The sequence below is a fragment of the Gymnogyps californianus genome, chromosome 8, assembly GCF_018139145.2.
Source record: "Gymnogyps californianus isolate 813 chromosome 8, ASM1813914v2, whole genome shotgun sequence".
NCBI lineage: Eukaryota > Metazoa > Chordata > Aves > Accipitriformes > Cathartidae > Gymnogyps > Gymnogyps californianus.
Window position 1 is genome coordinate 29742111 of NC_059478.1, and position 26641 is coordinate 29768751.

The window sequence follows — 26641 nt, forward strand, 5'->3', positions numbered from 1 at the left end:
AAAAGGTGAATTGCACCACCAAAATAAAATCAGATTTGATTCTCTGATAAATCTCTTTTTGCCATTGTTGTTGAATTCTGGTATGAACAGAACCTCAATGGAAACAGGCAGAGAAAGGATAACATGGGCAAAAAAACCCCCAGAGGGATAAAGAGAGTCAGAAAGAAAAACAAGTATGAGAATTCAGATATTGGAAGAAAATAGCTATTAGCAACTGAACAAGGTCCATAAAGACATTTCAAAAGACAAATACCTATTAGACTAGTATTAGACATTCCTCCATCCTGGGAAGTTGTAGGACTTACATGAGGTCTCCCTTTTGAACACAGTATTGACAACCTCACATGAATCAGTCTCCAAAACCATGACATTTACCACTGTATTTGGTTTGGTTTTGATTTTTTTTTTTTCCTTGCATTTCTTCTGCTTAAACCTAACTTAATTAGAGAACAAGGTCTATACAGCTATGCTGTCTGTGGGTCTGTCAATCCTTCAGTAATAAATTTTGAATACACTACTTGGTTTCAACCATGTCACATGTTGATTAGCTGACTGATGCATACACACTATCTGGCCAACCGATGGCTTTTGAGCTGAGATTCACCCATCTTTCCCTCACTAGAGACTCTTTCCTCAATCACAGAAACACAGTCCCCATGTCTTTGAAAGACTAAGTTACTGTATTAAAGTGAAACTTGCTCGGAATCAAATGACCAGGAGATTGGTCTCTAAAAAAGACCTCAAGTATCACAAAAGTCATGATTAAACCCTAACACGTAGTGACATAACTGAGGTAAAAAGGCTGCCTTCTGGTCTTTGGTAACCATTTTCCTGTATATATTCTGAATAAGTTAATCCTCAATGTTATTATAAAACAATTGATCTGATTAAATCTGATTTCATCTGAACAACGCAGGTGATGAAATTACAACTCTCATAAAATCTCTTAGTAATCTGGCCTTTTTCTTTGTTAATGTTCAATACTCATTGTTTCCTCCTGGTCTCCCCTTTTCTGGAGTCTTTGCTCCAGCCACATCACTGTCATTCATCTCACTTTGTGTAGTGCAACATCAAGTGTTGAGCCTGTTTTTGAGGTCCCTAAAGTAAAATTCTCAAATTGCTCAAGCTTAAGGCACCCAAGAGTTGAATAATTTGAATCTTCCCTGGCTATTCACATATACATCTAAATATTAGGAAGGCAAATCTGTAATTCAGCAGACAGACTCTGACTGAATTTCTGCATTCATTTCAACTGGTACTAAGTCAGGGTTGATTTCACAAAATAAAATCAACCAAGCAACTGAAGAATATTTATACTTTTTAGCAAGTACAGTCAAACACCCTAATGTAGGGGAACTGTATGTAGTACTGGAAGGTATCAGTGGCAGGGCTTTAGGTAACCACCAACAGGCCCTGACCAGCATCACCTGGGTCCTCACCACACCCACACCCTGTGCTCATTGGTCCAGGACCCACATTTAAGCTCATGCCAGGGAAGCTTGACCTTCCCTAAGCTATGCCAGAGGTATGCCTGTGCTCAGTCCTGTCTCCTGCTGGCCTGGATTGCTTGCTGGTCCTCCTGGATGAACTTCAGACCTATGCTGTAGGTAACTTGCCTCCTGTCCTGTCTCCTGGAGAGACCCTGAACTTGACTCAGTATCTTACCTTGCCTGGGACTACTGATGGTGCCTGTCGCTGTTCACCAGCCTGACCATGTTCAGATCCTGCTGGACTGCACCCTGGTTTGTGAGGACACTGCCCCTCCCTAAGCTGCCATCACTCCTGGGTCTTGCTGTTGCCTGACAGTTAGCTAGAGGACATGAAACTCCCACTTGCCTGGAGTTCATCTCAAAGCAAGACCTGAAATTAAAATGTAAAGTGTTAGTTGAACTAATATGGACTTATTAATTCAAGTCAAGCTCTACTGATATTGTACAACTTTCTTTCTCTCTAAAACCTGAACTCTTCCTCGCGGAGGTCACTTGTGTGGCAAAGCACTTGATCCAGGCTGTCTTGCAATCTAGAGAGGAGACTGACTGAGGACCAGGTCCTTGGAGTGGGCAGCATCTACCCATTGCTCTCCTGGAGGCTTTTTATTATTCTTCTTCCATGAACCAAATCCCATGCAGAGGTGCACACGAGATGCATGTGTGCCATCTTGAGCTGAGATGTACCCACTGTTCCCTCAGGAGAGGCTCTTTCATACAGGTAATAGAATGACTGCCTGGGCCCCACTTTAAAAAAAAAAAAGTAGTCTAAAATATTAAAAAGAAATGCTCTCTGAAAAGAGTAGAGGTCTGGTCTCCCAGAAATGTTAAATATTTATGTGGAGTTTTTACCCCTCATAAAGCCAAGGGATCCTGAGCCCAGCTGAGGTGTGATCCCTCTCAATTACCTCCTTGCTTTGGCTGTCCTGAGACCCCACCGAGGCTTATGGGTGGGGGCAGACCCTCGAAGACTCTCCTCGACGTGGGACCGAGCGCTGAGGGAGAACCAAGGCCCCGCGAGGGACGCTGGGGTGCTGCCTTTGAGGTGAGCAACCCGGGGGTGGTCAGCCCCACACGGCCCTCTCCCCCCCTCCCTTCCCGAAGGGCGGGAGGCGCTCCGCTTTCTCCCTCACCTCAGGGCGCGGGCGGCTCCCGCCGCTCCCCGCCTTGCGGCGACCCCTGGGGGGGGGGGCGGGGGGGAAGGGCGCGGCCGTTCCCGCCCGCCGTCAGTGCAGCCCCCTGCCCGCCCGAGCTCCGCCCGTTCGCCGCCTCACCTCCCGCCCGGGTGCCGCCGGAGTCGAGGCGCCGGGCAGCCCGGCGGGCGGCCCGCCGCACCATGAGCGCCGAGTGCAGCAGCTACCTCAACGCCGACAAGGTGCTGGTGAGCGGGTTCAGCTGCCCGCGGACGGGCGGCGACGTCCGCGCCGTGTACTGCTGCGGCTTCCAGGACGTCAAGTACTGCTGCGATGACCCCCACAGCTTCTTCCCCTACGAGCACAGCTACATGTGGTGGCTCAGGTAGGGGAGCAGCGGCACCTGCCCTACCCCGGCACGGCAGTGCCTCCCGGGCCCGCATGGCGGGCGGTGGGGAGGCTCCGGGCGGGCGAGGCTCGGCGGCCCCGGGGGGCGGGAGACTCGTGTTTGCCCGAGCTTCCCAGCGGGTTTGTGTTTCTGAGGTACTTCTAGCCGGGCGCTTTCAGGCTGCCTTTGTCCCGCTGAGAGTAGCGGTAGAGCTGCAGCTGCTGCCTAAAGAGACTTCTGCTTGTGCCGGAGTGGTTTCTGAAAGAAATAACTTATGGTCTTTATAAGGAAGCGCTGGGAAATGCTCAGTACCTGTGTACAGAGCATCCAGAGTGTCCCTCTGTCCTTTTGGTGTGAGTGGAACAGCTGTCTCGGGGCCTGAGTGTGTAAGGTGCTGTGTGCTTAAAGTTCCCAGTGACTTTAGCTGCTCTTCTGTGTGTAGTAAGGTCAAGCACTACATAACTTTCCCCTTGGAAGATGGCAGATGATCAGATTTGTGCTCTCCTGGGTCAGTGCGAGGGCCCGTTGAGCTCCAACTGGATCTCCAGCAGTGGCAGTGAGAGCTGCACACAGCAAGCCTGGCTGCTTTCTGTGCCTGATTCCCCTCAGGCTCTTCAGCATCCACGCTGGCTGTGTCAGGGTATTAGTACACCTCTACATGGTGCTTTCACTGTCTTTTTATGGACTTGTTATCCCTGATTTTGTGTAATCCCTTTCTGGACTTCTACTGTCTGCTTCTGCAGCCCCGGTGGCAGCAGTTTGAAGATATATCCATTTATCAGTTTTATACTGTTTCCTACTAGTTTTCTGGAGTGCCCTTTAGTATTAGTATTGTGAGATTTGGTGAACAACAATTGCGTGTTCAGTTTATGCACAACGTTCAAAATTTTGTGTTTGGTGCATCAGTTCTTAGCTTTCACCTCTCCAAACTGAACAGTCTTAGTCCTTTTGGATTATCATTGAGGCAGATGCTATGTCCCACTGATCATTTTACTTGCCTCTCATCCATACCGTTTTTCACTCCACAGCACTGCTCTTAGAGGTGCTTAATCTGGAGCTGTGTGCTCAAGATGTGGGTATGGCAAGGTTTTACACAGTGGCAAAATGCTGCCTTCAGTCTTGCTCTCAAAATCCTTCCTGTTGGTGGCTAATGTTTTGTTGATGTCTTTGGCTGCCGGTGCACATTGACTCTGTGATTTCAGTGAGCTGTTACTGATGACTCAAACTTGTCTTGAGTTCAGAACTGCCAGTTCTGAGTTCATTGTCATGTAGGTTTGGTTTTGTTTGTTTATACATTACATTATGTACACTGAAGCTCATCTACATCACTTTTGCCTGCTCACTCAGTTTTCCGCAAGTCTTCTAGCATTCCTTGCCCTTTTAGCATTTGATCGCTTGTAGGGGCTTAGGATCATCAGAAATTCAGATTTCATTCTTCTCCAGGTCATAGATGAAGACACTGAATAAAATCAGTCTCAGTACTGATCTCTGGTGACTTTTCTTTATACTGAAAAGACACCACTTAGCCCTGTGCTTTGCTCCTTATTCTTTTAAGCAGCCTTGAATCTGTAACAGAACCTTTTCCCTAATCCTGTGTCAGTTCAGTCTTTTCAGTCCCACCTTCAGTGCGGGGCTTTGTCAAAGGCTTTTTGAAAAATCTAACTCTGTCCGCTGGGTTCCTTTATCCGTCTGCTTATTGACACTTCATAGACTCCAGCAGGTTAACAAGGCAGTATTTTCCCCTCATAGTAATGCTGACTCTTTAATCAAAGATTTTATGTCAGGAAGCAGCAAGTGCCAGCAGCTTCCTGAGGGCAGAGTGTGGTAATGAGGTGGATGGGGGTAGTGGCTTCACCATCAAAGGACCTGTCCCTCGTATCTAGGTAAGGTGAGCGGGGCAGGCCTGGGCATCATGGGTTGGGTCATGATAGCCAGGATCAGGTGCAACCCTGTGCAACCCAGATGCACTCAGTGCCCTGACATTGTGTTTATCTCTTGGCTTAGTGATATTATTCCTTTTTTACAGACCTTTCTGTCTTGCCAGGGATGGAAGTCAGATTTACTAGTCTGTAGTTCCTGGGTTACCCTCTAGAGCCCTGTTTTAGGTTGGAGTTATGCTCCCAGGCTACCCGTCTCTGGCAGAGTGGCCTTATGTAATGATGGGTTGCATGCCTTGGCCAGCAGTTTTGCAATTTCACATATGAATTCCTTCAGGGCTCTTGGGTGAATGCTATCCAGTACTGTGGGCTTACTCTCATTTAATTTATCTTGTCTAATATTTAGTGTATAATTACTTAGTTTTCTTTGTCTGGTACAAATAGTGGGTTGAATGTGGGAATCTCCCAGCCATCTGCAGCTGTGACTGACGCAGAATTCCTCAGCTTCTCTGATAAGACACGACACCCCCAAGTGTTCTTTTTTACACTTTTCTCATCAAATACCCATACTGTTTTAATGTTATAGGATTTTTTTCATAGTCTTTGATTATTTTGGTCACAGGAAGCCTTCTCAAGATGGCAGAACTATTGAAAGATTAAGATAAAAAAGTTTTGCTCTTGCATCTGGATGAGATGTAGTGAAGACTGTTAAAGCTTGATCTTTTCAGAAAGTACCTCAAAGAACTGGATACCATGAGAGGCTTTAATGAAGCACCTCTCTGAAGGATCTTCCTTTACAAACATTTTCTACACTGAGAAGTGTGACTGCTTAGTGTCCACCTAGGTCAGAAATTTGGGCCAAAACTTTGAAACTTCAGGATTTGTTCTTTTTTTTTTCTCTACGATGACCCTAAGCTGCTGAAAGGATCCAAGGAAATTGCAATTGGTGGGGCTTTGGTTGTGCCTAACTTCTGCCAAACAGTCTATATCCATCGTAGAGAAGAGGTGAATAAATACAATTTACCTGTCTAAGCAAAGTTGCTGAGTGGTTAGAATTGAAATTTCTGTTTTCAGAAGTGTTTTCCAGTAACAAATCAAATCACAATTTTTAGCTACTAACACACTGGAAACCCTATGGTATTACAGCACTTTGAAAACTGTATACATTTGTACATGATAGTTCCACTAGGAGTTTAAGGAAAACATAAAAATAGCATTTTCTGGTCTCTCAGAATGTTTTGGTGATCACTGCCTTGCTTGTCTTTGTCTCAGGCTGTTACTTTTATCAGTATGTAACAACCATATGTTAAAATAATCCTTCAAATGCTTCTTACAGCTTTTGAGGACACTTTTAAGACTTGAAACCCTTAAGACTTAAAACTATTCAAGGGTTAGTCAAACCAGCCAAGGTAAGTCTGGAGATTGAACATACTGAGGAAGGGAAGGGAGTTGGAAGCTCTGATGGGGGAATTGTTGCAGGTTTTGCTTTACTCCAGAGCTTTAAGTTTCTCATCCTAAATACTCATTTGCTTTACTCCCCCCATTAATTTGAAAGCAGTGACTGAATGCACCACCAAGTGGTTGGTAGTATCTCAGGGATTACTTCTGTTTGGTGACACACCAGGTAGAATTTCAGGAAGCTGTTGCATATTTCTCTTACGTTTTTCCTGCTGTGGGAGATGTGTTGCCAGACCACTTGGCAGCCAGCTCTGACGGAAGCAGTTCATGGAGAAACCAGCAGCCTAGGCAACCTGAAGCAGTAGTTGCTTGCAGGCCTATGCTATTTTTTTTGCCAAATCACTACTGTCTGTACTATGTGAGCTACTGTACTGAGCTATATACTGCACTACCCCTTAGCAAAATGGAACCATCTTTTCCCCTCCCACTCCTTCAAAAACTGCAGTATTTTACAAGTGCATCCTAACATCTGCTGTACTAGGAGCTGCTGGACAATCATAAATAACTGACCTTTGAGTGACTCTGACACATTTCATACTTTCCTCTGAAATTGTCATCTGTAATTAATATTATCAATTTCTCACTTATCCTTTTTTTTTTGCTCATACTTAAAATCAAATAGTATAGTATCTTTAATTTTTGTTAGAGCAGCCTAGGTTCCTTTTCCACATTTCTTGAAAAGCTGACCTCAGCAAAGAAGAGTGAAGGATGTGTTTTTTCTATCTCTTATAGCAGTCAGGAGCCCATGGAGCAGGGAAGAAAACATTAGTAAAAGGCAGGGGTGTACAAAATTCACCAGAAGGTTATGCAGCTTTTGAAACCACAAAACACTGATGGTATAAAACAGTAGTGAGCAAAACACTGAACAGCTCACCCTTCAGAGCCATGTGCTGTGCCTGTACATGCAGTCATCATGACATCTACTTTACCCCCAAAGCTGAGTGGAAGGGGAGAAATGCTGAGCATGTAGTATTTGTACTGAACTGTGATGCAGTTAGATTCAGTCAACACCTTTGTTTCTCATTGTTTTAAAATATTTTAGAATTATTTTTGTCACTGTTCAATTAAGTTTTATTTTGCAAATTTAATGGCTTCTTTCAGTATCAAATAGAGTTACGGTATCCTTTCCAAATCCGTACCTCTTATAAGTTTTATGTAATATTACATATTTGATTAAAACTCTGGCAGGCCAAGTATGGATTTTATTTGAAATGCTTTATTAATTAAAACCCATAGAACCATGGTGACCTAGTGCTGTAACCAAGCTTTGCTTAGCTGTACACATCTCTAGGAGTCTGTTTTGGCTTTCCAAAATAGCAAGTCTTTTGTTCCTGTATGCCCATTCTTCCAGTCTCCTGGGAATATTTATCTGTTTGCTTTGCAAATACTACATACAACACATCACTGCAGCAATGGCATTAGGAACATTTGATTCACTCGGATCCAGATGACTCATGAGCTTCTTTTTAGTCTATCAGTGGACATACTGCATCTGCTTAGCCAATATTTAAATTTTTCCTAGCTGTTGTTGGTGTGGATGGACTAATTTTATGGACTAAAAATAACTGTAGGTGTGTGATGCTGAGCATCCACTGACAGAAATGTTGATGACCCACTAAGCCGCTCTCTGGACAGCAGCTTGGGGAGCCCTGGAGAGTCTGCTGACAGAGTGGAGCCTCTCTGCTCAGTAAAGCCTTTGGCTGTGCAGAGATGTGCAGCAGTGCTGCAAGCATGTGTGTGGCACTCAGTGTAACAGCAATAGGAGCATCAGTGAAATGTGTGGTATGGCTGTATCTTTATTGTATGTAGAAAGTAACTTGGGAGAGTTCTGTTTGATCTGTGGATCTTCTACCAAACTTAGCATTGCTGATGTTCAAAGAATTGTGTAAATGCTGTCAGGGTTACCACTAGGCCTTCATTGCCATTTTTATGCTAGATCATCGTTTTGGGGGCGGGTGGGTTGTTAATGCAGAGGTTTTTGCTAATGAGGCCACAGCTGTGGTCAAGACTGACTTTTTAGTTTGCTTGTTTAATGTCTCTGCTGTCAGAAGACTGATCTTGAAGACATATCCTGAGGCCTGTAGACTGTTACCATGTGGACTGCTGGGTGGACTTTAAACACCTAGTGTTTAAGGTAAAGATGGGAAGATGGCAAAATGTTTTTAGCAAGGGCTTTTCTAGGTGGATATGCAGCACCACAGTAATTGCTGTAGAATCTAGAGGACATGCTGAAGGGCTGTTTTTATTTTCAGAGGAGGGTGATCATTAAAATGATCAATGATCATAGTTATTTTGGTATGTTGTTTCTGATAATAGTTTTAACTATAAAAAAAAAGAGAGTACAAACTGAATCTTAGTTTCTGATTGATTTAGGAAGTGGAATCCAGGGTGTCTATTTGGTTTTGTGATGCTGATCTCCATGTTTTGGGTGAGATCTTTTCACATTGCTGCTGGAGCATGACAAACACTTTTAGTGGCATATAACCTATGATAAGTCTTTGACCTGTAGTAGGAAGTACTGGAGAGTTCCTCAGGAACTGCTTTTCTTACCTTTGCCATTTGTAACTCACAAAGCATCTTACACAAGTTATGTAGTGATACTGAAGATGCATTGTGCTGTACAATACACAACTGTATTGTTAATGTCATCTTCTGCAACTGCATGGAGGAGAGCTACAACTGAGAAGTAATAGATGCCCGAATAGAAAAACATATAATCATTAATATGTACTTGATCTAGTCAGCTTTAGGACAGCTGATTCTGCTTGATGTTTGGATAATGGTGAGCAACCTCCTTTGTCCTGCACTGCAGACTGTTATTTAAATGGAATCTTAAAATAGGGCTAGTACTGACATGACAAAAAAAGCACAAATACCTGTTTCTGAAGAGCCTTTGGGTTTGTATTAATTCCTCAAATAGATTCAGCTGTGGAGATTATTCTTGATTCGATTGCTGCTCACTTCAGCTTCCTGTAGTGTAGTATATTTCTTCTGTTTTGTCCATTTGGATCAAGGTGTTCCAAGTGAAAATGCAAAAATGAGGCCAGAACCCAGGTGAGATCTCTAACTGTAAGGACATATTCAGATTCCATATTAAGCAGAATATTGCTTGCCTGTAAGTTTTGTTTGAGCCAAAAAACAATAAGGAAAAGTTTGCTTAATCCGTGCATATATACAGAAACATATAAGGACACTCTAGTTCACGCAGATGATAAATACCGTGAAAAATCTTTGTAAGGGTAAAGCTATTCTTTCCAGAACCAATTGTTTTGCTGATAACAAATTATTTTAGTTGTGCATGGAGCTAAACATTGCACAAACTTCATTAATGGATCTGACTGATAACTAATGAGAACTGCATCTTAAAGTCATACCGCTATCTGCTGTTCTCATCCTGCTGATCTTAAGAGTTTCTCCTGTGGACATATCTGTCTAGTAGTGTTATGGGAGCTTGTAGAAAAGCTTTACAGTAGCTTGAATGTAAAATTCATAAAAACATCCCGAGGCACAATTCTTCTCATCTCCCTGCAAGGCCACGGTAGAATTGACTTCTCACTGATAGCGGTGATGTATAAAGGCATTTTTATCACTAGAGGATGGACTTCATAGAATTGAAGACATTCATCTCTCTTCTGTCCTTTTTACATGTCAAAATTGTAAATATACCAGAGTAGTAATATAAGGATTCTCAATCCTCGGACTCTCTTCATCTGTGACCAAAAGGCCACTGTTTAATTTCACCAGAAGTCAGTGTCTTTGGCTTGGACTGTAGAATAGAAGACTGGAACACTAAAGGCATCAAATGGCCCAGGAGAGGATAGTAAATGATAGCTAGACTGTATTGCAATCGGTCCTTTATTTCATCATGAGAATTTTATATGAGGAAAAGACTTGAAAAGAAGGGTTGGAAATAAGGAAACTACTAAAGAGATTTCTGTATATACATATACTGTCTCACTGAATGTCTATGGAAGAAGTATAAAGTAGCTTCTATGCTGCAGAAGTAGTATCTTGATAAAATCTACATATACTACTGTATGTTTGGCCTCCTGAATAGTTAAGTTCCTGCTCCTTTGATGCCTTTGATATTGTGTGTAAATTAATTCATCTTTAGTTTTCTTTTTACCCTGACAAAGATCATGGAAGAACTTCTCCAGTCTTGACTGGAGATTTATTGCATTAACACAAAGGCACAACAGTGATCACAGTACTTCCACCCTGCTCTACAGAGCTGCTAACAGAATTGAATAACATGGCTTGCACATTTTTTATCCTATTTTTTTATGGGCATGTCATCCTTGGTGAGAAGTCAGTGACAAATGTGTACTTTGCTTAAAGTGCTCTAACAGGCTCTTTTTGCAATAAAAATGGCATTTCAGACTGAAAATGTAGCTTTAATAGTCATGGTGTTTGAGAAAAAGGTGTTTGCATGGGCTGCCTGGAGCTCTGGAATCCCTTTTTGTGTGTGCATGTGATTATATGCTTATCTGGGAATATGCACTGCATTGGAGAAGGTTTTGATCTCACTGATGCCAGTTACTGCATGAAGTTATTTCTGATTTTCATAAACACAGTTTAAATCACTCAGGAGTAGTATGCATAGGCAACATGAAATGTCGTGAAGTGCCAGATGTTCAACTGCTGTGTAATGACATTGACCCTTCCGAGAGCAATGAAATAATTCCGGTTTATGCAACTTAAGTATTGAGCTCTAAACTTTTGTTTACAGTAAAATGCACAGTCACTCCCCCGCCTGAGTACAAGTAACCTCCAGACATCATTCTGACTATTGTTTTAATGGGTATCCCAGACTGTTTGTACACTTAATTTCTTTGGTTTTCTCTCTTCTTAGTGTTGGAGCACTCGTGGGCCTGTCGATAGCAGCAGTGGTCCTCTTTGCTTTTATCATCACTGTGTGTGTTCTCTGTTATTTGTTTATCAGCACAAAGCCACGCAGCAAACTGGATACTGGTTTAAGCTTACAGATGGCAGGTAAGACCAGTTGTTATTGACATACATTATCTCCTGCAGAGGAAAAGCCTTATTCTGTCTTTAAATGGATGTGGAGAAATCCAACAGCACCTATTTTCTTTCTGATGGGGACCTCAAGATTTAGTCAAGCTATCCTGCTGTTTTACTTTCTGAATGAAATCTGTACCAAACTCAACTGAAAAAATTTAACACAAGCTCAGTATATTTATTTAGTAGTAGGAAGAGTGTAAAACTCTGCAATACCGAGTAAGGGTGGAACAAATAAGACCCTTTATCAGGAAGAGGCTTAATGAGTTAGTTGCTCTGGATTTCCTGTCAAGAGTACATAAACATATAGTAGTGATTTCATTCTAGGAATAAGAATCTCAAAAGAGATTTTAAGTGTATTTTCTTGTGACAGGGAGAGATCATTCTTTTTTTCTTTCTTCCTGACGTAGGATCCAGTCTTTGAAATCTAAGACTCTCTGCTTCAGTCCCAGTAGTCCGTACCTTTGTGCCCAAACTGCGTTGGTGGATGCCTGCAGGAACAGTGCATGTAGTCAGCACTAGCCCACTGGCATGGGAAAACCTGTTGTTGCTGCTGCTACATTTCACTACATTTGTGAAATCTGACTGCAAGTTTTGATGGTGGGATGGGATGTGATAAGTTTCGCCTTTTGTCTTGGACTTTGTAAATGTTTAAATGTGGCTTCAATAGTTCAACCAGTAAAGTTGTAGGAAGTAAAGGGAATGTTGTACTTTTTTAGGCCTTGGAAGTTGAACAAGTTGAAAAAGGGGAATAATTCGTGGGAAAAAAGTCCCCTCACCTCAAACTCTTTTTTTTTTTAAACTAGTTTTTAAAATGCTTCCATACCTGCATGGCAATAAATGACCAATGAGTTACTGTAATTATAGCCTATTATACAGCAGTAAGCCCCCTCCTCAGTGTCCAGTTAACACAGCGCACTTCATACCAAACTTCTTCTGTCTTGTTTTGTTCTCCAGAGGATGCAGGCTTTGGTCTAAAAGTGGTTTATAGGGCCGTCAGGAAATGCAAAGCCTCCCTTTGGAGCTATATAAGCTGAGCAAGCTGCCAAAGTGAAAGCCACACATTCAGCAAACTGCTACTAATCTGCAAATTGAAAACTTCACACCTGTCCTGGAGAGAGAGAGTGGAAATAAGACCTGCTACCTAGAACGGCCTAAATAAAGTCTCGGGTGGGATGAACAAAATGCCTAGTGATCTTTTACAAGATGGTTGTGTTCTAATTATAAACTGGCATTTTGCTCTTGAATGTGTTGCTGTTTAACTTCTTCGTCAGGTTTTCCTGCTATGGCATCAGCTCTTAATCCATTGCCAGGACAACAGTGCTGTTTTTCTCATGCTTTATATTTTTGTGCCAGACATGTTTGGCATATGGGGAGCTGGGAAGGAGGCAGGTGCTATTGCACCACTACTGCCAAGTGCTTCCATTTTTCTCTACAGACTCGAACTCTGCTGCAAAACCATATCCTGCTTTGGCATTAGAGATCGTTCCTTTCTTCCCATCGTGAGGTGAACAGCATCCCAAGCTCCCCCACTGATGACCCAGCATTCACATAGGCATCCTGTCTCTCATCATTCCAGGTGTTATGACTCCAGAAAGCTGAGAGATCTTTGCTTTTTCCTAACCATCTCCTGTATTGTTTTGAGCTTTATTCAGACTGCATTACTTTGTATTTAAACACTGTTTTGACTTTGCTCTCATCCTGTGTTTTTCACTTTTATTATTCTGCTGCTTTGGCTGCTCTGAATGACAATTATTTCACATCTAAATTCTGATAGCTTTAGCTGTTGATGAGGTGGGTTGGCAGAAATTGAAAGCCAGTTGCTTTGCCAAGGTTGAGAGATCTTTAAAAATGTTGAAGGATTTCATTGACAAGCCTGAGTGCTTATCTTCATCATACTTGGGTTTCTTTTGCATGGAAGTCATGCAAGGTCTGAGTATCTTATGAGGTGACTGATTAGCTGCTTTCAGGCCTGGGGAACAATAAAAGGAGCCTCTCTCCTCCTCTTTCAGTTCTTCTGAGATTTGAGCATAATCATATATGGCAATAAAAATGAATTTAAAAAATTAAAACAGTTTTTAGAAGCTTCAGAAAATTTTAGGCCTGAGGACCATGAGTTTTAACTGTGAACTTAGTTCAGCCCTGCTTTTTCTGAACTAGCATAGTCTTGCCTTTAGATGAAGGCTGTGTCACACATTAGGTCTTGTGCAATGTCTTCAGAGAGCACTCATTTATGAAAGCAATATTTTTTATTATATTCAATTTCACCCATAATATATCAGCTCAGTTGGAGTTTTGCATTTCATTAAACATACAATTGATTATTGTATGCCTTTCCTCCCTCATCTAATAGTCAAAGTTGGTCATTGTTCTGTGGGCTTATCCGAGATCTCCTAAATATAGAAGTGGAATTGTTGAATTTTTACAGAAATAATTTCAAGATCAATCATAAATCTAACAATAAATTGGATGTGCAGCCTTTGTTAAAGTTTCTGATTCTGCAAAAGGCAGATCAGCTGGAATTTGCCTCTGTTTAGTCTTGAACAAATGGTCTTCAATAGCATCAACACAGATATTACATATGGGGTTCCTGAGTTAGCTAAGCGTGTTGTTAGCCCTAGCAAAAATTGGTATTTTAATCTGAGAACTGAATTTCAGGAAAAATGAGCTCAGTCACTGGTGTAGACCAGGAGTAACTACTTAAATGTTAATGGAGTTATACTAATTTCTATTTGTAGTATCATAGTGTAGAGTGCAGAGTAGATCCCTTATATGTAAGACAGTGTGTACAGGCAAACGAGAAGATCCCGTATCTCAAGTTTACGGTCTAGTTTCTTATCAGATCTAGTATTTCTTAATAAAAAGCAGCAATGTACCTTATTTACCTCCTTCAATGAAATCCTCTCCTTTTACAAGCAAAATCTCAGCTCTTTATACATTGCTTTCTTACTGTTTGCACTCTGCCTCAGAATGCAAGGTTCACCTAGGATTTGGCTTGTGGGTTAATGGTCTGCCTTACTGAAGTGTCAAAGTGCTTCACAGTTTTTCCTCTATTTATCCTCACAGCTACCTTTCTGAAGTAGAAAGATGCTATTAGCCCTGTCTCACAAGGAGACAGAACTGCAGGGAAGTGTCATATTTTTAATGCTTTGTATGTCAGTCTAGACATAATGTCCAGTGGAATTTTGAAAGGACATCACTAACCAGAAGACCTTTGTCCTTTTGCTTGTGATATCTCTAAAAACATGGCTCTATGACTAGCTTGACATAGGAATTCTGTGGTACAGAGAATTGAGCCATGCTTTTTGAGACCAAGGTGAATATTCAAATCATTGGAGCATACTTTTTCTCAGCATAGTGAACTTACTTTTTAATCATACCAGTGGCTCAGTAAGCGTTTTCTGAGAGAAAGGATTTTTCATTGAACTCATTGTAGGTGTTTCTGTTTCTCCCATTTGAAGGCTGGAGAGCTCTAAAAGTGTTTCTTCTTGGTAAATAAAGGCCCCAAAGAAATCCAAGCCCTGAGAATGCAAATGTTATGGATTTTCCCAAGACGAAAGGGATTTGGTCATATGCTTTGTTCTCCTTCTAACCAAAAAACTTCTCTTTATGCAAAAGAATTATCCCCTTCAAAATGTAGTGAACTAGGGAGTCACAAGATTGCAAGTGTTTTGTTAAGGCTGAGTGAACAATGCTGGAGCATCTAGGGGAGATGAGGACTGAGTAAAGATTGCATAATTGTCAGGAGAGGAGTGGTAAACAGGCAGAAAAGGAGGAATCTAGACGCATATCTGCTGATCAGCTCTGGGAAAAGGCGCACATATGCTTCCCTTGACCAAGCAGCTGATGGGAGAGGAGTGGTCATTTATGCTGGCCCCTTGGAATGAGTTTTGCCATCAGAGGTAAAAAGGTAGACAGAGACTCTCCACCTTGGTGACCCAAACAGTTTGTAAACACATTTTCTGAGTTGCCCCTGTATTTCTGCCAGCATTAGTCTGGGAAAACCTTTGGGGCGTGGTGTCCTATACCACTGCAAAGTGAGAATAGCAAATTACATTTTATGATGGTAACTAACATTTACCTTTGAAACTTAGCGCAGGAGGACCTCTGTAATGCATTCAGAGTCAGACAGCAGGGACCTTTGGGTTGGAGTGTGAAGAGAACTGTGGCCTTGTAAATTACTTGTAAGTGCTGGGAAAAATGTGCTTTAATAGAAGAGATTAATTCCTTGTTCTTACAAAGCAGTGACGACATAGTATGCAAAAGTTCATGGTTTCATTTCATAATAAGGAAAAACTCAGCTCCAAAAATAGCCAGATGACCTTCCTGTCCCTATTTCTCTCCTTAATTAAAGATTCTGCATGGGCACTATTCAAATATATGAAACATTCAGATAATTTGATGAAAAAGCACCAAATTCTCATACTGTCTCCTCCTTAGCTCAGTAGAATTATCTGACTCTATTGGTTCTGAAACCAGATAGCTGCTGTCTGAATTGAGACACTGTGCTTTTGGAGTATGCATTGATAGCTTTGCTTTCTAGGTTTATCAATAATTTCCACCATATGGTCTTTCTGCAGCTGGCCTTAAATTTTCCCCAGTTAGGCTACTTTTCTTTTTGCCAGCCATCTGCCCCAGATATTTGTATATGGGAAAAATCAGCCAAATGGGCTCAACTGTTTTTAAAAAAAAAAAAAAAATTTTTGCCATCAGAGGTAAAAAGGTAGACAGAGACTCTCCACCTTGGTGACCCAAACAGTTTGTAAACACATTTTCTGAGTTGCCAGAATAATTTTTTTTTTCTTTAGGAAATTAAGAAATTTCCTATTTTGGAGCTGGGAATTCAAATTTAGTGGAAAGGTAGCATTAGCTCAAAGTTACATCACTAGAAAGATTAAATTTGGAAATGTTTAAATTGAACTCCTTAGCTTTTAAACTTCCCAAACTTTCTTGTAGCAGTGAGTTTTTTGCAGCTCATTAAGAGTCAGGTTTTTTTACCGCAAAGATACCCATAGATGCTGTAAGCTGGTTTAGATATGGAATCTAGACAGGCTTCAAAAACAGGGTGCCTTCCTCTATAACTGATAAGGATTTTTTTTTTTTACATTTTGGGTTTGGTTTTTTTAAAAGCTGAAATAACTCACTGAAAAGACTTGGTTTCAACTAAGATGGCTTAAATATTATTGTACAGATTTTTTGAAATGTCAAACTATCAAATCCCATTTTGATATTTTGAAACCAAACTGCAGGTTTTTTCAATTAAAACAAAAGAAAATGCAACTTTCAAAACACTTCAAAACCAAATAATTCCTTTGCCCAATTTGCTTTAAGCTTTTTTTTTTTAAATGAAAATATTAGAGTTCTTAACTTCTCATCCCTATTGGATATAGGGAACCTTTTTTGATCCCTTCCCACACACTTCCTTGGACAGAAGTACCCTGCCCAGTTATGCTTATCTTTTCTTTTCTCTTTGTTCTCTGTGTTGGCCCAAGCAGTGGGAAAGTGGAAAATGAGGTCAAAGACAGTGTTGGACTAGAGGCTAATGGGAAATACAGGGAAATTCAGCCTGGGAGGAAGACTGATGAGCTCCATATGGAGAGTTAGATGAGAAGATGGAGCAGGGAGAGGTTTTGGAGCCAGGACATAAAGGAGAAACTGCAACTGAACAAGGACCTGGGTGTGCCTGGGAGGATGTGGAAGAAGGACGGGGCTAATGCGGTTGAGAGCAGCAGAGCAGGGAGGCAATGATGCCGGAGGGGATGGAGAAACTCCTGAGAGGGCCAGGGAGTGGGACAATGGCTGTGAGTGGGCTGGAGAGCAGAGGCGGGTGCTTGGGGAGAGAGATGGAGAGGGAGCCTTGCAGATGGAAAGCATGCACAGGGTTGGAACAACTAGAGATTTAGGGCAGAGAAAAGAGATAGGAAGGTCTCAGTGTGAACTGTTGTTCATGGAGATGGGGACTAGCATGGAAAGCATAGCAGCAGAAAATTAGGACTGGAAACAGAGTGAGGAAAGCGGGAAAGGAATGAAAGAATGAATATAAGGTAAGAGAGAAAAGAAATGAAGTTCAAAGTGTGGTCAGAAAAGTCTTTCCTTCTAGAGCTTTGCTTTCTCTGCTGTCAGCAGATATCAGTGAAAACTGCTGGCAGAGTATCTCTCTTCTCCCTTCCTGACAGTGACCCACTGCAGACTGCTTTTGCTTTGGTTATTCTGATCAGTTGGGCAAACTCAAGTTGTCTGCACTGAATCTAAAGATTCCAGCCCTTCTGCTCCAAGCAGGTGTCTGTATCAGTTACCCGGTGGAATTTTAATGAACTATTATTTATTTTAATCTATGACATTGTGCTCTGAAAAACAATATTCAAATACTACTAAGCTTCAAAACCAAGCACTCAAAAGATGGGAGATGCCAGAACTTAAGATTTTCTAGGCAACTGGTGAAATGTCTAACTAAAAATTGCTTTATTTGCTCCTGTCATCCCTTTAATCTTTGAGAAAAACAAGGGTGACACTTCTTTCATGCAAAGAAGTATTGGAGCCTCTCCCCATGCGGTGCTTTGGGATCACTGGATGGAAGGTGCAGTGAAGGCAGTAGTGACTGATCATGTTTGGAGACAGGTGAAAGTTTGAGATTTCTAATCTATTTTCTTGAATATGGGAATTTTTTCTGCCATTTCTTTTAGGAGACTCTGATTTCCTGCTATAGGTCCTACTTATACCACAGTGATGCTGCCTTAAACTGCTCTTCATCTTGATGTTTATTCCTTTTTGACACAAGTAAGTTAATAATTGCAGCCTCCCAGAGGCTCAGGAATGGAAAGTGGAATGGCTCTGGTCTATCCCATCCTCTAAAAATTGTAGAGGAAGATTCCAGGAACTGTGTTTTTTCTAGTGCAGTGGGCACATCTACGTATTACTACTTGCAACTAAAGGAAGAACAATGCTGTTAGTTTTAATAAAAATGCTTTTGTTTTACAGACAGTGAGACTAGAGGGAGTTCAGTATGTTAAAACACAGAGGCACTGGATGGATTCTACCAATGCTGTAACAAAAGTAGGTACAGTGAGAACACTGATTTTCATCTTAACTCTATTGTGTTTGTATACTCTCTGCTCTGTTTTATATGTGGTGATGCAGATATGATAAGCATTTTTCAAAATGCCATGATTCTTTATGTGGGTTTTAGCTTTCTGAAAAGCACTAATAAACTGTCTCTGATTTTCCCTGATGCTGTCCTTGCACAGGGCAGTATCTGCAGAGACTTGAACAGAGTCCTTCCATAGAGAAATTTCTTCTTGACTTACTTGTACATGAATACTCCATCATGGTTGTGTTCCAGAGAAGATTACATTCCCCTTATGCTGTCTGTCCTTTCTCTGATGCTGTCCCAGATGCACCAGGGCTTACTAAGGAGGCAGCCATTGTAACTTATTTGAAAGAAATTCTTTAGTGATGAACTGCTAGAAAGGCTCCTGTGTGACAAAGGGTAAGAGCAGCAAAGTATCTGGTGGGTAGTTTAGTCATACTCTGCTTCTTGGGGATGCTACCGACGAGTGCTGAGTCAAGTGCTGATAGAGAACTGAAGAGGGTTATCTTGCAAAAAATGAGGTTTCATATGCTGACTTGATTTTTATGCTGAAATCATGTTTAAAGGTCAAACTGCCTATGGCACAGACCATGCAAAATAGTATTTAAAATGTACGCCAGTACAGATGAATTGTACTTCAGACTTAAGAGGAATTTATGAATAATGCAAAAGACTTCAGATGGCATTTTGCTTTTTGCGGGGGGTGAAAGCTCATGGCTAAACAGCCACGGAATGTGAGAATAGCCATAGATCAGCAATGTCTGTGACAGAAAAAAAAAAAAATGGGCCTGTTTGCTCAGCAGTTGTTCTTAGATGAGCAGGAAAGTAAATGTGTCAGAGTTCCCTGCTTCGTGTATCTTTCTCTTGTACCCTTAAAAAAAAAGCCACCCTGTGCATCGTAAGTGCAAATGCATCTTTCTCAGCTCTCTTTATTATCAGCATAACAGGTTGGTTTGGGCTGCTTGTCCTCATGAAAATGCTTGTAACAAAACTCATTTCAAAACTCCTAACCACCTCCACACATTTTTTTTTTTTTCTGCTGTTGCAAATGAAATGGCTTGTGGGGAAAAATGCCATGGGAAGACTAAAAAGGATCCTGCAGTCAGAAAGCCGTCTGTAGTGAGAAAATCCAAAAATATCTGAGGCAGGCGCTAAGCACTGAGATGAGACCTCAGTTCAGGTCTGTGAATGTGGCATTGCTTTCTGAAGGCCATGAGCCTCTCATTTACTCATGCTTCAGTTTGCCTGCCTTCCACCGTGTTATAGAGACTAATGTTTATGGAGTGACCTGAAGTGTAGCCTGCTAACCACTATTGCTTACAGGAGAGAGAATTGAAAGGCCAGCTGCAAAGGACTTTTTTTGTAGGGTTTGAATGCATGCATTATATAAAGACCAAAAAATTTAGAAGCTTTTTTTGTGGATAAATTATCCAATTCTTTTTTGTTGGCAAAATGAGGCTGGCATTATCATGAAGACTCAGAATACTTGAGACCTCTTTTTGGGCTAAAACCAGGAAAACTATGCCCTTAGACTGTGAGCCTTTTTGCTTCCAGATCCAGAATGGAGCAGCTGGGAATTTTCTGTGAAAATGAAAAGGGAGGCAAGGATCTTTTCTGAACTTCAACAGATAATCCAGTTAAGTGTTGGTAGAAATTCCAGGTCTCTTAATTGTTTTTTGTCTTCTGCTTTTCATGTTGTTTGCTTGTTGCAGATTTCATGCCCTCACCTGTTATGGAGAGCCACTTCACAGTGCAGTGATAAGCCAGAGAGTCCATCAGTGGCTGCAAATCTTCCACTGCTGTGTGAAAGCTACATGTGGCAATTAGATTTGATTTAGCATGCATACTTCCTCTGCCAAATTCATTGGGTTTTAATTAGGAACAGGACCCCCTACACCCTTGCAACTGATGTAGTTCAGCATACAATTCAAGCTTGTTTGCATGCTCTTTTCCAGGAAAAGGGCAAACACAGCTCTTAGCTTTAAAAAGGGAAAGGAGAGGAACTAGGCAGCTGGAGGCATCGCTTCTAACTTGGAGTGATAATATATCAAATAATTAAACAATCGAGTTACGCACAAGAAAAATCCGACACAGATTTCAGGAAGACAAATCATGACAAACCAGTCTAATTTCTCTCTTTGTCAAGGTAATTCTGCCTGTCAGATAAGTGGGAACAAGTGGCTATGACTACAGGTCTTTATGAAAACGCAGTCAAAGAGAAGTTTTCAGTGGCTCATTCTCAAACACATTTTTGGAGGGAAGGATGTCTTGGTTCTCTATCCCAGTTGAGTAGTAAAAGCTTGACTGAAGGACTAAAGAGCATATGTATAAAATCTATGGATGATACCACCCTGGGAAGGGTTGCAAGACTCTAGGGATAAAACTACCTTTCAGAATTATCTCAGTGCCCTGGAGAAATGGTCTGAAATCAAAAAGGTGAAATACAAAAAAGATAAAAGCAAGTACTGTATTTTAAAAGGAGAAATCAAATCCTCAAATATACCTAAGGCAGAATAACTGACTAAGTAGTGTGGGGAAAAAATATCTGGGGATTTACAGTATGTGATAAACAGAGTATTAGTGTTCTGGGCTCTTCTTTTAGTCTGACACACTAAAGAGGGCAACTGTATATAGGATGTAAGGTAATAATTTGCTCCAGTTAGTGCTGACAATGCCTCTGTTAAAGTAATGCTCTTAGGTGTTGATATACTGGAGAAGAGAGAAAACTGAGAAAACTATGAAGATTTTGGAATGGCAGGACAGGCTTAAGTCTGGAAAAGAAAAGATGAGTGACAGTGTTCAGTTATCTGAAATAGAGGACAGTGATTATTTTCCATGTCTGTGGCAGGCAGGGTAAGTAATGTGCTGAATTTCACATTGAAGCAGACCCAGATTGTGGTGGGTTGACCCTGGCTGGACACCAGGTGCCCACCAAAGCTGCTCTATCACTCCCCTCCTCAGCTGCATAGGGAAGAGAAAATATAACGAAAGGCTCATGGGTTGAGATAAGGACAGGGACATCACTCAGCAATAACCATCACAGGCAAAACAGACTCGACTTGGGGGAAAAAAATTAATTTCATTTATTACCAGTCAAATCAGAGGAGGATAATGAGAAATAAAACCAAATCTTAAAAACACTTTCCCCCCACCCCTCCCTTCTTCCTGGGCTTAACTTTACTCCCAAATTCTCTACCTCCTCCCTCTGAGTGGCACAGGAGGATGGGGAATGGGGGTTGCGGTCAGTTCATCACACATTATTTCTGCTGCTCCTTCCTCCTCAGGGAGAGGACTCCTCACGCTCTTCTCCTGCTCCAGTGTGGGGTCCCGCCCATGGGAGACAGTCCTCACAAACTTCTCCAATGTGAGTCCTTCCCACGGGCTGCAGTTCTTCACGAACTGCTCCAGCGTGGGTCCCTTCCACGGGGTGCAGTCCTTCAGCAACAGACTGCTCCAGCGTGGGTCCCCCGTGGGGTCACAAGTCCTGCCAGCAAACCTGCTCTGGTGTGGGCTCCTCTCTCCATGGGTCCACAGGTCCTGCCAGGAGCCTGCTCCAGCACGGGCTTCCCATGGGGCCACAGCCTCCTTCAGGCATCCACCTGTTCTGGTGTGGGGTCCTCCATGGGCTGCAGGTGGATATCTGCTCCACCATTAACCTACGTGGGCTGCAAGGGGACAGCCTGCCTCACCAGGGTCTTCCCCATGGGCTGCAGGGGAATCTCTGCTCTGGTGCCTGGAGCACCTCCTCCCTCTTCTTCCCTGACCTTGGTGTCTGCAGAGTTGTTTCTCTCACATATTCTCACTCCTCTCTCCAGCTGCAATTGCTGCTGTGCAGTAACTTTTTCCCCTTCTTCAATATGTTATCACAGAGGCACTACCACCGTCGCTGATGGGCTCGGCCTTGGCCAGTGGTGGGTCCGTCTTGGAGCTCGCTGGCATTGGCTCTGTCGGACATAGGGGAAGCTTCTAGCAGCTTCTCACAGAAGCCACCCATATAGCCCCTCTGCTACCAAAACCTTGCCATGCAAACCCAATACACAGATGTAGTAACAAAAATTCTTCCAAACTATAAGGGTAGAAGTAGTACTGGACCAGCCACTGAGGCAACTTGTGGGACTTTCTTCCAAGGGCATCTTGAACAGGCTAGACTCAAACTTGTCAAAAGGGAGATAGATGAAGGATCTCTACAGCCTTAGTGTGTGTGGGGCTGTGTCTTAGCTCCAGGCATCCTTTAGGCCACACCAGCAGCCCCTGGCTTTTGCTGGACTGGCCCAGGTCTGGGAAGGAAATGTCTGTCAAGCTGCTCTGAGTAGAGACAGTCTTGGGTGCTGTGTCAGGCTGTGTGTGGGTCTGCCCCCTAGTCTGGAGAAAAAGTGATGGCCATAATAGGAACATCTGAGCTCCCTTCTGATCTGATATTTAATCAGAAATGCTGTATGTGGAGATAGAATAGAATATTTCAGTTGGAAGGGACCTACAATGATCATCTAGTCCAACTGTGTGACCACTTCAGGGCTGACCGAAAGTTAAATCAAATTATTAAAGGCATTGTCCAAATGCCTCTTAAAGACTGGCAGGCATGGGGCATCAACCACCTCTCTAGGAAGCCTGTTCTAGTGTTTGACCATCCTCTCAGTAAAGAAATGCTTCTTAATGCCCAGGCTAAACCTCTGCTGGCGCAGCTTTGAATCATTCCCGTGTGTCCTATTGCTGGATACCAGGGAGAAGAGCTCAGCACCTCCCTCTCCACTTCCCCTTCTCAGGAAGCTGTAGAGATCAATGAGGTCACCCCTCAGCCTCCTCTTCTCCAAACTAGACAAGCCCAAAGTCCTTAGCCACTCCTCACAGGACACGCCCTCCAGCCCTTTCACCAGCTTCGTTGCCCTCCTCTGAGCGCATTTGAGGACCTTTACATCCTTAAATTGTGGGGCCCAGAACTGCACGCAGTACTCAAGGTGAGGATGCACCAAGGCTAAATACAGCTGGCTAATCGCCTCTTTTGACTGGCTGGTATACTGTGTTTGATGCATCCCAGGACGCAGCTTGCCCTTTTGGCTGCCAGGGCACACTGCTGACTCATATTGAGCCTGCTGTCAACCAGATGGCAATACCAGGGGAGAGTACAAATCTAAGTTTATATGTATGTCTCATACGTTTTGATTTAAGTTGGTCAGGAATGTACAACCATCCTCAGAGCCTTAAGCAGAATAAAATCTAGAATCTACAAAAAGTATCACTGATAACTTGGATAAGTGTCATTCTTCTCAATGAACCAGTATTGAAGTGATGTTCTTTGCTGCTAGTTGCCATCTGCCTTGAAATCCAAGATTTCACACTTCAGAACTTCTGTCAGTAGCTGAATTAGCTGAGATTTTATGGCCAGACTTCAATGCATGTCCATTGCTTTTTGCCTGTCCAGACAAACATCTGCTTCTAAACCCAGCTGTACCAACAGCTATTGTGCTTCACCTCAGAATCAATCCTCTTTTAATGAGCAGTAGAGTAATTTCTTTGTATAGAAATTCTTCAAGTGTAATTTGGAATGTATTTTGGTATCCTTCAGGATTAAAGGCACATATTATAAGTACGTCTATCATTAAAAAAAAAAAAAAAAAAGCATGGTTTAATGTAGATATTGGTGCATTTTTCCAAGAGGCACTGCATAGAAATGTTAGATGAATTACTCTGTCTTTATCTGCTAAGCCTTTTTTGTTTTGTTTTAGCACCATTGTGCCTTGAGCCTTTATCACATGCAGAGATCCTCACTTGCACAGCAGAGGAGCAACAGCAGATCTACCCATGTACCTCCCCAGAGGAGGCATTTAGTGTTTCATAGCTGTAGTGATGCCCTTCAGAGGTGTAATTCTTCACATGATAAAGGTTAGGACTATAATGAGATGCTTGGAAAGAAGTAATCCCAATGAAATGCGTTGAGCTGTGTGGTTTGTTCTGCATTTGTTTGTAGGATCTCCTTATCAGCTCTGTTATGCAGCAGAGGAAAAAAATCTTCCCCTGTTCAGTCTAATTCTTAACTGTGATTGATTGGTATTTTGCAGATACAGAGCTGCATCCTTCACAAGGCCCCCACTGAAACAAGCTGTTGACAAAGCCAAGTGGCTTCAAGAGATTTCCGGAGCCACAAGGATGAACTGTGACTGTGAGCCACGAGAACCTGACTTTCTCTTCCAGAAGTGTTTCCTGGCTATTACAACCACTGTCAATAACCAGAGACCAATCTGAAGCTGTGCCAGGATATGTATTTGTGTATGGTTACTGTACTGAGAAGTATTATATTTTGATTTGCACATACCAGCTACTGCTGCTAGTCATTTTCATGCAAATTGTTGTCTTTACCCTGTGCAATTCCAATGAGATAACACAGTTGTCAAGCAGAGCAGAATTTGGCACACCATGTTGATCAAGCTTTATTTTAAGCTTTCCCTGTGTGCCATCTTAATGTGGCGTCTTCACATCACAAATATGATTGTCTTTAGCCAAATGTGATTGTTCGGTGCACAAACATATGTGAACGCAGTACCTCAATAAAATCTGGCACTTGTGTTGTATTTTTCTTAATTTATCATTTTTCCCCACCTTTGTTTCCTCAGAAGATTCTCACAGATCTTAAAATTATTTTGATGGGAGAATTTTCCAACAAAAAAGTGAAATTAATAAAAAGTGAATTTTTGTAGGGAAGTTTTGATTTCAATAGCTGTTTTCATAGGAAACAGTAAACACTGAAATGAATTGAAATAAACATCCACAAATGTTTTGCAGATTCTACATCAAAATATGTTGGAATATTTATTTTGAAGCAAACTTTAAAAATTTTCGGGTAGTGTTCCAGTTTGGAGCACTAATTTGTGAAGTGTTGAACTAACTTCAGGTAATCAAAGAGCTCTAATCACACATTTTATTTCCCCAGAAGTCTTAGGAACAACCAACATAGTCTTAACTGTCATATTTGAGCTTTCAAGTCTTTCAAGCTTTCAGCCTCCAAATTGTGAACATCATTAATGATCATGATTTCTTTTTATCTTGTGAGAGTTCTTTAAGATCAGTGATCAAAAGAATTTCTAAAATATTTAACCATGCTGTTTATGTGAAGGCAGTAGACAGCTTATATCTTCCATTTGCAGGTGAAGCCTAAAATATTTACCTACCATATCAATTTTGTCTCTGGTTATGCTTCAACTTTTTAAGACCAGATCCTTGTCTACATTTTGGGCGTGACATCTTTGTGTGTGATAGTGCTTGAAATTTAGCATTATCTACAGCTGTCTGGTATTATGCATCAAAAAACTCCAAGTGTTTCCAGTCTAAGCTACTCTTAAGTCACATTACTTGTGTGAAATAATACACTCGTGCCTCCAAAAGAAATAGAGAATGTGGTATATGTTCTTTCTAGAACTATTTGTATATACTATCTCACTAAACTGGCATTTGCTGCTGTGGACTTCCAGGAAATTAAGACCACATTGGATGCACAAAGAAAATATTTTTTATAACAATAGAACATAAACTTGATCTTTCAGCCTCATAACTTTTTTGATTGGGACTGTCAAGGAGCAGAAGGGAAAAAGATTTATGATTTTTGCCATCTGGTTTCCTTTGAGGATCCCAGCCCTGAGATACACATTGTGGAATCGTATGCTTCATTTTAAACCACCGATAAAAGACTTCTAGAACATGGAAAAAAAGAAGATTTAAATTATTTCAACTTCATACAAACTTGAGCCAGCACTTTTGTAATTTTTAAATTTTAAAGTATTAAAGATATTTTAAAGTAATAAAAGATACTCTATTCTATTTTGAATGTTGCAGATCAAAATAGCTTTGATTTTTGTCTCTTGGGCAATTTCTGAATGTTTGATTCCTCAGGTGACGAGGTTATTTTTCCCTCGGATATTGGGCTTTTTATTCATTTTGAGTATCTTAAGATATCAAAGTAACAGAAGAAAAGGAAAACCAGAATGCAAAAAAATGCTTCCAGTTCTTTGCCTATGTCCAGTGCCTGTTTGTTTTCTGATACTGTGTTAGGAAAATCCATTTCTTTGCCCTTTTAGCTGGTTATTTTGTAATTGAGGGTTTCTAAATGTCACAAAAAAGTACCTCCCACGCTGGTTAGATTAGGGAATTCAGTACGCTGCCCATAACAGCTTTCAAACGTAATGTGCAGTCGCAACAAGGGT

The 26641-nt window shown here is 41.7% G+C and overlaps 1 protein-coding gene across 2 annotated transcripts; it reads left to right on the plus strand.

Moving 5' to 3' along the window:
• The first annotated feature begins 2823 nt into the window (after positions 1-2823).
• SHISAL2A (shisa like 2A) lies at positions 2824-25015 on the plus strand. 2 transcript variants are annotated; one of them, XM_050901263.1, is made up of 4 exons: positions 2824-3005; positions 11196-11335; positions 18341-18415; positions 24506-25015. In XM_050901263.1, the coding sequence occupies exons 1-3, from the start codon at positions 2824-2826 to the stop codon at positions 18370-18372; spliced, it is 354 nt and encodes a 117-aa protein (XP_050757220.1). In that variant the 3' UTR covers positions 18373-18415; positions 24506-25015. The 2 variants fall into 2 exon arrangements, with proteins under 2 accessions (XP_050757220.1, XP_050757222.1); XM_050901265.1 differs by lacking the exons at positions 18341-18415; positions 24506-25015 and adding an exon at positions 11773-11833.
• The last annotated feature ends 1626 nt before the right edge of the window (positions 25016-26641 follow it).